This window comes from Gymnoscopelus microlampas, assembly GCF_963454915.1.
Source record: "Gymnoscopelus microlampas genome assembly, chromosome: 11".
In the NCBI taxonomy this organism is placed as follows: domain Eukaryota; kingdom Metazoa; phylum Chordata; class Actinopteri; order Myctophiformes; family Myctophidae; genus Gymnoscopelus; species Gymnoscopelus microlampas.
Window position 1 is genome coordinate 3,587,328 of NC_139948.1, and position 13,601 is coordinate 3,600,928.

General features: G+C 44.5%; 3 protein-coding genes across 3 annotated transcripts; 2 read left to right on the forward strand and 1 right to left on the reverse strand.

The window, feature by feature from the left end:
- Nucleotides 1–3,417: 3,417 nt before the first annotated feature.
- Nucleotides 3,418–4,611, reverse strand: LOC311055820 (N-acyl-phosphatidylethanolamine-hydrolyzing phospholipase D-like; the record flags this gene model as incomplete). The annotated part of the gene is made up of 1 exon (XM_084072086.1): nucleotides 3,418–4,611. The coding sequence occupies one exon, from the start codon at nucleotides 4,609–4,611 to the stop codon at nucleotides 3,418–3,420; it is 1,194 nt and encodes a 397-aa protein (XP_083928212.1).
- Nucleotides 4,612–5,741: 1,130 nt separating this feature from the next.
- LOC311055821 (N-acyl-phosphatidylethanolamine-hydrolyzing phospholipase D-like) lies at nucleotides 5,742–6,878 on the forward strand (the record flags this gene model as incomplete). Its single annotated transcript, XM_084072087.1, has 1 exon — nucleotides 5,742–6,878. The coding sequence occupies one exon, from the start codon at nucleotides 5,742–5,744 to the stop codon at nucleotides 6,876–6,878; it is 1,137 nt and encodes a 378-aa protein (XP_083928213.1).
- Nucleotides 6,879–11,521: 4,643 nt separating this feature from the next.
- Nucleotides 11,522–12,811, forward strand: LOC311055823 (2-(3-amino-3-carboxypropyl)histidine synthase subunit 1-like; the record flags this gene model as incomplete). The annotated part of the gene is made up of 1 exon (XM_084072089.1): nucleotides 11,522–12,811. The coding sequence occupies one exon, from the start codon at nucleotides 11,522–11,524 to the stop codon at nucleotides 12,809–12,811; it is 1,290 nt and encodes a 429-aa protein (XP_083928215.1).
- Between the last annotated feature and the right edge of the window lie 790 nt (nucleotides 12,812–13,601).

Here is a 13,601-nt window from a genome sequence, read left to right on the forward strand (position 1 = left end):
CTTGCATCCTGCTGAGCGTCACGCAGCTGTCTGGATTTGTCGCCACAGGTCTCTCTCTTTGTAGACAACTCATCCAGTTTGGCACAGGTCTCGTTCAGCTCCTGGTTGTAGATGGTGTACTCTAGGGCCCTCCTCATCTTGTCCCACTTCTGGTACTGAGCCAGCTCCTCCTCGAGGAAAAAAAAGATCAATCTGAAAATAAATGTGTGGTCTTTTGGAAATAAACCAGGAGACCTGGTACTGCCAGACCCCTAGTGGTTGAAATCTGAATGGCCAGGCTTCGCATGACGTGTGTCCCTTCTATGTCCCTTCTATGACGAAAGGGGGACAGACTTTTTTTGGCTGGGGCCGGGGGACAAAGTGACATACCATGTATGGACAAAACAGATACAAAGCCTCATGTAAGCCCGACCCCTTGGGTCTGGCAACAATACACCTGGATACACAGCTTGAGGTAAGGATTGACAACATCAGTTTAAAAGGAGTCCATGATTTGTTTTGGGGGGGAGATCATTATAATAGACCACAATTTTGGTGACCTATAGGCAAAAGCATGTAAAATAAATAACATGCTATAAAAGCACTCTCATAGTACCATATCTGAAGTACCACGCCCATAGACTCTACAGACCATTAATGAAGCCTATTTTTCAGCTTTTTCAAATCCACCATCTTTCTTTATCCTATAGACACGGAAACTGGTTGGGACCAGAGTGGGGGTGGGGGATTAACGCTATTGGTTATGTAGCTTGTCAATCAAATCATCACAAGGTAGCCACACCCCTCCTAGAGCATACCCTACTTTATCATGAATTTTACAATATATGGGACCATGATTTACCAAAACGCAAACTAGCGACTGGAAGCATATAGTATTTATGACAATGTTTATTAAGGTAATAAAATCAAGTGTAAAGTTCGGCAAAAATCCATTCGCTTGAATGTAACCTAATTGCTTCTGACACCAGCAGGGGTGAAACCTATATAGCCTCAATTTACAACTTGGATGCTGGCCCCTTAGGAACTACCTACAGAAGCAACCTTAAGACAATATGCATATGCATAATGAATAGTAGTACATCATGTAGGATATCATGATCAGACAAATGCATAATTGATTTATTGATTGATTGATTGATTGATTGATTGATTGATTTTTTTGTTAACCACTTCAACACCAGCATCCCTATTCTGGGGGAACATTCACCAAAAATAGCAGATCTACAAGCTCATATGTTGCAATGTGAAGCGTTGTGAGCTTGTACAGTGATTATTTCTGGTGAAGAGAGAAAAGTGTAAATACAGTTTATTTGTATCCAGTCCACCAGAGATGCAGATCGATAATCCACTCTAGTGGGTTCATTAATTGACTGAGTAGGGTACTTTACACTGCCAAATAAGTTACAGTCCTTGGAGGAATGACCAAGCCAGTTGTCATTGAGGACTTTGGCCAAAACAATAATTTCATTGTGCTTTTCAAAATAATGAATAGTCAGCCGCGGGGCAGATTGAGGCCCATAGATTTAGCCAATTGTTAACTGTTTATTATCACAAAATATCTAATAATAATATAAAAATATAAACAATGAACTAATGAGAATACATTCAAAATGAACTGGCTCTACAGAAGAAAGACGTTTAGAAACAAGATAAGAAGAAACATCCACAACCCACCCACCCCACCTCCTCTAGGATCCCTAGCTTGATACAGAACAAAATAATATTTCCATCAGTAATGTCAGAGAGGTTTCAGAGATAATAATACTGGGTTTGTAAAGAATGACACAGGCTCCACATATTAAGGTGAATAACCTTTAGATCCTTAGATGTTTCTAATATACCTTGAGAAAAATAAAAATAGAAACTAAAAACTGGTCAAAGAACTAAACTGTGAGTGAGATGGGGATGCAAGGGGAGAGTGAGCAGGATGAAGACAAATAGCAGATCTGTGCGCACATGCACAGACAGACATGCAGGTTAACTAAAATATCACTAAAATATAATTGGCCACAGGCTCAGACTGCAACATAGCTTGTAAATGGGCACAAAGACAGGACCTTGCTTAATCCGAATCAATAAAGAACATTTAATATCAACGACTGAATATCATATAGATCATGAAAGTATATTCAATTATTCATCATGAAAAGAAAAAGAAACGTTCAAATTACTAAAACAACAAAAGTTATCTCTTTATATCAGAATGCAAACGTTCCTTATTCCGCGGTGCATATGCAGTTTTAGTAGAAATTCAAACCATCAAAGTAACAGATTTCAGCAAACATGACATACAGTTAACAGCACAATGAAGTTAGCCGAAAGACTTGTTTGCAGATGCCGAAAAAAGTCAAAGCTACAGTTTTACAACAGAAACCACAAAAGCACTTAGCACCATGAAACCAAAATAATAGTCAATGTTCCATCCTGTTACACAACATTGTCCACAGAAGCTCTTAGTAGTCAATTAATGTTCCAGTTACGCAATGTTATCACTTCACAGTCAATTGGCCTAAATAATAATCAGTGCTCAGATTACGCGATGTAATCCATAGAAGCACTTAACAATCAATGAAACTTAAGTTAAGACAAAGGGTAAATGTCCCCGCTTCCTCGAGGCAGTGGAACAGTTTTGGCTTCCCTTTCACCATCACTCTTAGTTTACAGGGATACAACAAAGAATATTTAATAGCAGCTGCCGTTTATTTTTGACAGCAAACTTCCGGCGTGTGTTGATCAAACCAGGGCTGAAATTACCATACTGGTAATCATACAGTATAGGCAAGCTCCTTCCTCTACCTGGCCAGGTAAAGAATCCTTACTTTGTCCTGGAAATGTAGAAACATGTGCAGCAGAGCTGCACATGTTTCTGAAGCTGAACTTGGAAGAAGGATAGACATTTTGGATAGTAAGCGCAGTAGGAAGGTTGCCCTTTCCAAGAAGTTATGGAATCAACTGATTCAAGAAGGCGATCAGATAACTTCCTTCACTTTGTTCAGCAACATCAAGTTTATCCTTCAGGTAAGCGCTTTCCTTTTCGAGTGTTTGCACACGTTTTGTCAGATCATCAACGGTATCTTCATTAGAACTCAAACATGGTCAGACATTGTAGACAAAGAGCATGGAACATTGCTGAGTCTAGTTTAAATGGTCTCCACCAGTTAAACTTTGATCCCCTGAATAGCTACCCAGATTGTTTGTAGGGAGACCTCGGCTTGTCCCATTGCAATAGAGCAGCTGACTACAGAGCTCATTCCCTATCAAAAAAGATAAACCTTTATAATAATATAAAGTAAATGGCTTTTTACTGAATAAAGCATTATAACAGGACCAAATTAGAGGTTTGCAGTCCGAGATCTCCACACACACTCAGGCTATCTCAGCAACCTTGTTCCCTGTCCCAAGTTAGCATGTGTGATGTCACCAGTGGAAGTTGCGCCCTTGTGATGATGAAAGCAGGCGTGTCTCTCCGTGGTTCAATGTGAAGAAGCTGTCTAGAGATAACTTCTTCTTCTCCAATGCCTCTTTGAGACGGAGAGGAGGATCCAGATAGTACTCACATGCGAAGAGGGTGTGAAGCGTTCCCCAGTGAATGGCCACCGAGTGTTCAGCCTGAACGTCTTCGTGGATCTGAACGGCTTCTTCTGGATCCACATGTTGTCCACGCAACACGTCCCTGGGCAGGTAGGATCCTATAGGAATGGCAGCAAGGTCGAAGGGTCCAAAGTGTCGTCCGATCTCCAGGAAGGAGGAACAGTAACCAGTATCACCAGCGAAGAAGAACCGGTGAACTGGACCCAACACTGACCAGCTCCCCCACAGGGATATATTGTCATCCAGTATGTTACGTTTGCTCCAGTGCTGAGCAGGGGTGCAGACAAACGTGATGTCATCGTGACCCGGTACACAGTTCTCCTCCCACCAATCAAGTTCAACGACGTCCTCACAGCCTGCCTTCACCAACCAATCCTTCAGCCCCAGGGGTACGAACCAGCGTAGCTCCCCTCCAAAGCGAGAGTTCAGACTGGCGACTGATCCTGCATCCAGGTGGTCGTAATGAGAGTGACTGATTAGAACAGCGTCTATCCTGGGGAGCTGTTCGATGGTACAGGGTGGTCCGCGGTACCGTTTGGGGCCCAGGAACTGTAGTGGTGAGGCCCTCTGGCTGAACAGGGGGTCAGTCAGAATATTCAACCCGTCCAGTTCCACCAGCACACAGGCGTGTCCCAGCCAGGTGACTTGGAGCCCTGGAGATGAGTACTCACTGCTATTCAGGACCGATGATGGACTTTGGACAAAATATGGAACCATCACCGGTAGCTCAGAGTCCAGAACCTCTTCACTCGTTGGTACATTGCTGTTGTTCTTATCCAGCAGTAGGAAGCGGAGCATAGTGCTGTAGGAAGGTGATGTCCATGTTGGCCAGGGGTTTGTCCAGCGGCCATATTTGTCCCGACACGACCTTGTCACATCTTTCAACAGTCCGTGACTCGTAGAGAGAGATGTACTGTCGTCAACCTCTCCATCACTCTCTTCTTCACCTAACAGCCATCTCCACCAGCTAATCGTGTCATCCTTTTCTGTCTCAGGGTCCTGTCCACTCCCTGAGCTCATTGCTTACAGCCAAGGAGTGTGTGTTTGTGTGACTACCAGCAGAATATTAGCAGAATTTCCGTCTTGTGATATCTGCCTTCGTAGCATTCAAGAAGGCAGTGACAGGCAGGTAGGTATCTCTCAAAATTCCCTTCGCTCTCTTGGGTGGTCCGGATTTAAGCTGAGTTGCCTTGATGCTTGCGTCATCACAGTGATGTCACTATGATGTTGCTACGCCCAAAAACAGTGGTTCTCAAAGTGGGGTCCCGTTTTTTTTGCACTTCACAACGTAAATCTTGTACGGGGTCCCTCCCTCAAAATATTGTCAGATGGGGGGGGGGGGGGGTTTGTGGTCCGTCTCCACATTAATGGTCAAAAACCTCCTAACTCCACTTGAGCTGTATTTGGTTAAAGTGATGATAATAAGGACGCATTCAAATATCTGACAATGCATAAAGTCACCATAACAACTTTGATGAGGCAGTAGTGTGTTATTCTAAAAACACGTTTTTTTGTTTCATTTCCTGAAAAGTTAATATTTGGGACATAGCTGGTTTCTGCCTGACAGCAGGTATATAACACAATGCAATACAATACAACAATACATCATGGAATGAAGCTACGTAGAATCACAAGGTATATTTACAGAGAAAGTAGGGGCGGGGTCAGGGGATTCTACTAACAAGGTGATCAATGAGTTGGATATGTTCACTTGTATTTTGACAAAAGGAATTATTTTAGGCTAGGTTTGAATTTGGGTAGGGAGTCAAGCTCCTTTATATCTTTTGGTAGGTCGTTCCACGAGTCAGGATAGGCCCAAACCTTATTGATGTTCCTGTCTCTAACTTCAGAATCGGATACATAATAGAACCGGGTTTCCATCCCCATCTCTACTTGCAACTCTGACATCATGGAATTCCATAATTTTGGGCATAGCGGACACCATAGTGACAACACCGTGATGACGCGAGCGTCGAGGTATCTCATCTTAAAACCAGACTCCCCAAGAGAGATAATCTAAGTGAGTAGACTATTGTGAGAGACAATCAGGCCTCCAGCACAGCAATATGACTAGGGATCACAAGACACCTTAACATTCTGCTGGCATATTCTTCTATATAAAGACTTCCTGGGTTATAAGCACTGAGCTCATGGAGCAGACAGCACCCTCAGACAGAAAAGGATCAAACGACAAGCTAGTGAAGGTGGATGGCGATAAGAGGCTGTCAGGTGAAGTGACAAGGTCGTGTCAGGACACACATGGCCGCTGGTCAAACCCCTGGCCAACGTGGACATGTCCATGTTGGCTTGTAGATCTGTTCATTTTGTTCAGCAACATAGGTACATTCCTAACGAACAACGTGCCTACGAGTAAAGAGGTTCTGGACTCCGAGCTACCGGTGATGGTTCCATATTTTGTCCAAAGTCCATCATCGGTCCTGAATAGCAGTGAGTACTCATCTCCAGGGCTCCAAGTCACCTGGCTGGGACACGCCTGTGTACTGGTGGAACTGGACGGGTTGAATATTCTGACTGACCCCATGTTCAGCCAGAGGGCCTCACCACTACAGTTCCTGGGCCCCAAACGGTACCGCGGACCACCCTGCACCGTGCAACAGCTCCCCAGGATAGATGCTGTTCTAATCAGTCACTCTCATTACGACCACCTGGATGCAGGATCAGTCGCCAGTCTGAACTCTCGCTTTGGAGGCGAGCTACGCTGGTTCGTACCCCTGGGGCTGAAGGCTTGGTTGGTGAAGGTAGGCTGTGAGGACGTCGTTGAACTTGACTGGTGGGAGGGGAACTCTGTACTGGGTCATGATGACATCACGTTTGTCTGCACTCCTTCTCAGCATTGGAGCCAACGCACCGCACTGGACAGCAATATGTCTCTTTGGGGAAGCTGGTCAGTGTTGGGTCCAGTTCACCGGTTCTTCTTCGCTGGTGATACTGGTTACTGTTCCTCCTTCCTGGAGATCGGACAACGCTTTGGACCCTTCAACCTTGCCGCCATCCCTATAGGAGCTTACCTGCCCAGGGACTTATTGCGTTCACAGCATGTGGATCCAGAAGAAGCCGTTCAGATCCACATAGACGTTCAGGCTGAAAACTCGGTGGCCATTCACTGGGGAACATTCATCCTTTCAAACGAGTACTACTTGGATCCTCCTGTCCATCTCAAGGAAGCGTTGGAGAAGAATAACTTACCTCCTGACAGCTTCTTCACATTGAACCACGGAGAGACACGCCTGCTTTCATCATCACGAGCGCGCACCTTCCACTGGTGACATCACCTGGTGGCATACACACACCGATGGACACCAGCTCTGAATGTTCGTACTTTCACTATCACTATCGCACTAGCAATAATGAAAATCACTCTTTTATAGTCATCCAGTTGCAATATTATTCGGATAGTGTATGTCATGTGAAGTCCAAAGAAAATTCTATTAAACACAACTTATTAATTATATAGGGAGTAGTGATGGTGCAACTGAGCCTGAAAGGAAATCTCAACTGAGACCAAATCAAAGACAATACAATGGACTACCAATATTAGCTTGACTCCCTGTATCTGTATGGGAACTGTACTGACCTCAACCATAAACCAATGCATCAGTGGAAGTAGGAGTCCCTCCATCCATACAACGGATGTTGAGTTAGCAAAGCTCACAGGCTTATCAAGATCATATAGCTACCCCAACCACGGACTATTTCAGATGCTACCAAGTGGCAAGTGGCTTCGTAGCCATAGAGCCACTGGCGGTAAATTGCTAAACGGTTACTTTCCTCGGGTATAGGCAATATGAACAAATAAGCCAGTAAAAAGAAAAACATGATTAGGAAACATTATAATACCGCTTTCCTTGCCTCCACTCCCACCACCAATTGCCTGTCTGGGGTTAGAGGCAGCTTGTGTGCTAAATAATGCCAAGGACACTGGCAAAGACAGATGTGTATAACTTGGGAGTAAGAACCTTGCGTACAACCCCATCAAGCACCGTAGATGCTGGTACCATTTTTATTTCCTTGTTGTATACAACCAGCTAACTCCATTTCAGTTTTTTTTCTTTTATAAATCAACACTATTGAACACGCTTTACGTGTGTGAGTTAAAAAAATATTGAACCAATGAAAAGTACTAAAATGTTATTCTGACAAAACCAGCTAACTCCATTGGTTTGTCAAAGTAACTACGCAGTGTACCTGTTTATCAAACCTAGCACTGACGCTAATGAAAACAATTCATTCCAATTCCACCTATGTAGTGTTTTCTGAGGAGAGCAATGTGACAAGAAATGAGTTCATATAGCATTTCTCTCGCTAGTTTTACTGAAACTGCAACCCCTCTTTGCAGAAGTTATTGTAATATTTAAAGTCCTGCTTATTATTGTAGGCCTATAAGCAGTGTCAGAAAGCATCAGGGCATTAATTCACGTGTTGTGATGCATTGTGAGCTTGGAAATCCATTGTCAACTTTTCACGTACACCCCAGTAGGCCAAGGATGAACATAAACTTCCACCCTATTTTTTTATTTTCAAACTCATGGTGAGGCTATAAGAAACTCTTCAACTGTAGGCTGTACAATAATCATGATATAGAGGCCACGCCCATTTCCGCCCATTCTGCGTTTTCTTGAAAACACACCTTTTGCTACTACTACAGATTGTACAAATCACACAAATGGGCACATCTTATCTCTTAAGTCATGTGATTAAGATGTATTGTAAAAGATGTTTCATATTCCATTCAGATTTACTTCCAAAGTTTGCAGGAAGGTTTTACAAAAAATGGCCACAAATCTTATCCGATCTACCCCAAATCTTAATCACACAGAGCCAAAAGCGATTTAATTTCCACCCATAGGGGATGCCACAAATGCTACAAATTCCACTCTTTGTTGCAGAAACCAACAAAGAGTGGAAATTAGGTACAATTGGTCTCATGAGTCATAATGACTGTCAAACAGGGTTGTTTGCATCTCTCCTTCAAAGATAACTGTCTTAACATTAAATTAAACATAAAAATTTGAAAACCAAAATAAATAAATGGTAAAGGAATAGCCTACCTATTGTTAAAAAAAATGAAGTCCTCAAAAACAAAACATAAATTCTTCTGCAGTGCTCTAAACACATCTTTACAACTCTTTATTACACGGCTTGGTTGAACGCTTGATTCTGATTGGTCAATCGCGGAATTCAGCGGTGCATTATCACTGTATAATGACCGATGAGCTCTATAACAGACCGCTGTCTAATCAAAGGCACAGAGCACCTGCTCATGTCAACCTGCACCGCTTGGTTTTATGCTGTAATCCAACATGACAGCCATGTAAACAAACAAACAATGTCATTTACAACTAAACATTGCTCTAAGGAATGTTTTTGAAAACATTTGAAGTGAGAAATAGACGCTGCAATAGCCGAAAAGTGATTCTATTTGATCCACTACACTTCCTTGTTTATCTTGGTGCAACAACGCAAGAATACCAAAACACTCACCCCAAAACACAGTCGCCCCCGGGGGAATCCGGCGGTATTATAGGCAAATCCGGTGGTATATAGAATGGGGGCGAGTGTGTTTTGTGGCGAGTCTTCCGGTTAACTTTTGGAATACGCTCGTCTGTTTTCCGAGGCGAACTTCTCCGCTCAGACCAATCCTTTCATTGCCGTAAGCAAGAAAATACTTTGTTTTGTTGTTACTTTTGGGTCAATTTATTTATTAAGTAGCCGTGTAATAAGCGGGATAATATATGGGGAGGTGGTCATTATTGAAAATTAAAGCCCTTCAGGGTGATTATGCACCGACACGGAGCATAGATAATACCAGTAAGACTCCCTAATCGGGAGATAAGCGACCGTAGGTCACATGTATACAGAAGAGGGCTGTAACGGCGATTGGTTCCTAGTTGTGTGGGCAATGTATAGTTTTGTTTGGTGGTCTAAGAAATGTGGTGGCAGGCATGTTGATGACATGAGTGTACACATACTGTGTAGTGTGTAGAAATTTGCGTGTTTTTAGGGGCAAAACTGTAGGAGTAGTGGGCAAAAATGTGTTGTGAAAAGCGGCCTGAAGGTGGCGCTAGAAGAGGGCCATGTGAGAAATTAGGGGTGGGGTGTCCGCGTTGCCTTGGCGGACGAATAGGTACCGGCCGCGGCTCTCCCGGACGCTCCTAGCCCGAGTTACGGCATTTTATGTGAGCTGCAGTGGCAGGGGGTCCTCCACTGGGGGCGCCACCACTTTTGCATCCGTTCTGGAGCACCAGGAGTGGGTGGTCCCCGGGAATGCCCCGTGAGCAGCCCCGTTGGGGTGGTCATTTGGTAATTTGTCCACATGTGCTCATTTTTTACACTTGGGGGTCCCCGAGGCAGCTGGGGGTCCCTGGAGCTCCGGGGGTCCTTGGAGGGTGTAGTTTGGCAGGTAAGGAGTGTGTGTGCAAAATCTGGCATGGATCGGGGCAACGGGTGCGGAGATATGAGCAGGGCAAAAGTGTGACGGGACGTGTGTGACGGAGGGACGCACGGACACCTGGAGCAGGTTTCTATAGTAAATGCGACCTACGGTCGCAATTATCCCTGCCATAATATTATCAGTCAGCGACTGGTGGATTTTTCCCCAGGTAGCGCTACACAACAAATTATGCCAACATGTACTATGTTATTACACTAGTTTATTTTGATTAATGAAAAGGCTTTTATTTCTATTTAGGCCTAGTAGTAATTCATTTGTGAAAGACAGACATAACTTATGGCTCGAGCAAAAATGATGATTATACAGTACTACACCTTTTTGTACTAAAAGAGGTGGTGACATGGTTTTGCACTTTTTTTGTTTTTCATGTGTCTATGAGGTTGATAGAACTGCATCAAGCCCCCTGGTGGTGTTTTTATGGTGTTTTATGTCTTCTCTGACTATTTTGAGTTTCTACCTGGAGGCTGAAACCTTCAGGGTCAAACGTGCCAATAGAAAAACAGCCCTTTTGTGACATAGTAAAAAAATACCCTCCCCCTCATTATCATAACACAACAGGTGTGGGCATGAGGAGGAGGAGGGACTAGGACAGGTGGGTGGTGCCAAGGTGGTGGAGGAGGTGCTAAGGTGAGAACAGGTATACTTAATGAACTGGAGGCGTGTCCACATAATAAACCTAATTTTAACAATTTCTGTACACTTTTTTGAAAAAAATCTTCCTCCTAGTGTAACCATAATACCTGATGATTATGTTTTAGGGGGGGAAAATCACTGAAAATCACGGCATCCCGTCTTTAAAGGCTGATAATCAAATGCTACTAAATGGTGCTGACAACATTGTTTTATAAGTTATAACTACGACTACACAGTAGGCAGCCCAGCCTGGCGGAGATCTGCGCATGTAGTTTTGAGGGTGTTTTCCTTTTCCACCATTAACATCATTTTGATTACGCAATATTCAGCAACATGATTTGGATTGACATTTTAGTCATAATTGTGCTTTAGGGCCTCACACTGCTGCACAATAACCTGGGCAACACTGGGGACCAACACAAAAAGACGCAGTGCTGACATCCTCCGTAGCAATGATTTCATTCTAATGACGTCATAGACTAGCCTCCAAAAGTACTTTGCTCCTATGACCCTTATAGTTACCGTATGATTAATGATGTAATACTGTCATGCTTGATAATATGTGATTCTTTTGGAATAGTCAAATGTTTCTCCTATTTCACACTCTGAGTCATAAGCCATAATGACTCAGAAAGTGGTCATCAAATCAGGCTGAAACCTTGCCCAAATATGGAATCATATGTCATAGATATGTCATGAATTACTGACATCATTGAATATCCACACTTCTGGTGGAGATATTGGCGCCAGTGAACACTCCACTACCTCAACTGTCCTCTGCTGTTGATTGGCCCATTGACCTTCTGAGCTCACGCTTCAGAGGACATGGCAGCGCCCCTGAGCGAGACGCAAGTTGCTTCTACTAGAAAGACCACGGTTAGAGGGCCACGACGTGTCGCCAATCAAATTCCAGAAGACATCTTGCAAGACCCAGAGTTACTGGACGCCATCCGAGCCTTGCCTGCTAATTATAACTTTGAGATCCACAAGACGGTGTGGCGGCTCAGACAAACCCAGGCTAAGAGAGTGGCTCTGCAGCTTCCGGAGGGGCTGCAGATGTTTGCCTGTGTCATCGCTGACATCATTGAGAGATTCACCGAAGCCGACACTATTGTCATGGGGGATGTGACGTATGGTGCCTGTTGTGTGGATGACTTCACCGCCCGCGCCCTGGGAGCCGACTTCATGGTGCACTACGGCCACAGCTGTCTGATCCCCATAGACTCCACAGCAGGCATCAAGATGCTGTACGTGTTTGTGGATATCCAGATGGACAACGCACACTTCCTGGACACGGTCAAGTTCAACTTCCCTTCCAGGCGCTCTCTGGCACTTGTCAGCACCATTCAGTTTGTGGCCGCGCTGCAGGCAGTGAGTACAGCGCTGAAAGCAGAGTATGAGGTGCTGGTGCCCCAATGTCGGCCCCTGTCACCCGGAGAGATCCTGGGCTGCACCTCCCCTCGCTTGGAACGCCATGTCGATGCCATTATTTACCTGGGAGATGGACGGTTTCACCTGGAATCAATCATGATTGCCAACCCAGACATACCCGCTTACAGATATGACCCATACAGTAAGGTGTTCACCAGGGAGTATTATGATCATGACACCATGCGGGCCTTGAGGTTCCAGGCCATCACCAAGGCACGCTCGGCCAAGAAATGGGGCCTGATCGTGGGTACTCTGGGCCGGCAGGGCAGCCCCAAAGTCTTGGAGCACCTAGAGTCCAAGCTCGAGTCATCAGGCAGGTCCTTCACTCGAGTGTTGCTGTCTGAGGTTTTCCCCAGCAAGCTGGACTTGATGCCAGACGTGGACGCGTGGGTTCAGATTGCTTGTCCACGTCTGTCGATCGACTGGGGCACAGCCTTCTCCAAGCCCCTCCTGTCCCCATATGAGGCGGCTGTGGCTCTGCAGCAGGTGAGCTGGCAGGAGGTGTATCCCATGGACTTCTACTCCAATCAAAGCCTTGGGCCATGGACACCTAACCACCCTGATAACCAACCAGCCCGGACCGCCCGAAGACACACCCAGAACAAGCCTGGCTCGGAGCCAGCCCCTCCAACCATGAAGTGTGCACAGAACCAGTTCGACTCCTGTGGTTGTCAAGGGAAATAATATAATGTATACAGTGTATACTGTATACTTGCATTTGCACCACCACTGTCTTTGTCTCAGGTGCCTTGTTCACCCAAATGTGCAAAGTGACCATGTGCAGATGTACAAAGCAACAGGATCAATCGAATGTGCAGGTGTCGCGTACAGTATATATACACGTGTACATAGCATGAGCAGCATTTAACAAACAAGAACAAGTGCTCAAGCATAGAGACAGTGTTGTAACAACACTTACTGTCCTATGTTTTCCTTTTTTGTTGTATGGCCATGTCCACATTTAGTGTGGACATGCAGCAGCCCCAAAAAAAAAGAAACGTCTTTGAAGCCTAGAGCCCATGGCTGTTACGCATCTCAGGCGTTTACCGTTACGCATCATAACAAACAGTATGTTGCTTGTTTGTCCTTCATAATCGTTTTGCCCCTCCCAAGTTCCTATACTCTCATAAATGTCCCACAGAGACGGAAGAGACTAGAGCAGTGGTACGTTTGGCATACCTCACCACCTTTCGGAGTGGTCGTAGGTCCTAACAAGAGCTCTGCCCAGAACCATTGTTATTAATCAAAAGAATAAGTATTATAAAATAATTAAATAAACAATTAAAAACGAGCAAACACCAGGAAGTAGTCCTTTACCACAGTGTCTAATTTATTTGGAATTTGAATATGTCTATGATTGAAGGCCTATATTGTATGAAAACTTTAGATGATGTCCATGTTTCAACCCTGCAATGGTTTAAAGCATTGGTTCTCAAAGTAGGGACCCCCAGTGGTCCTTGAAGGGGTTTCAAGT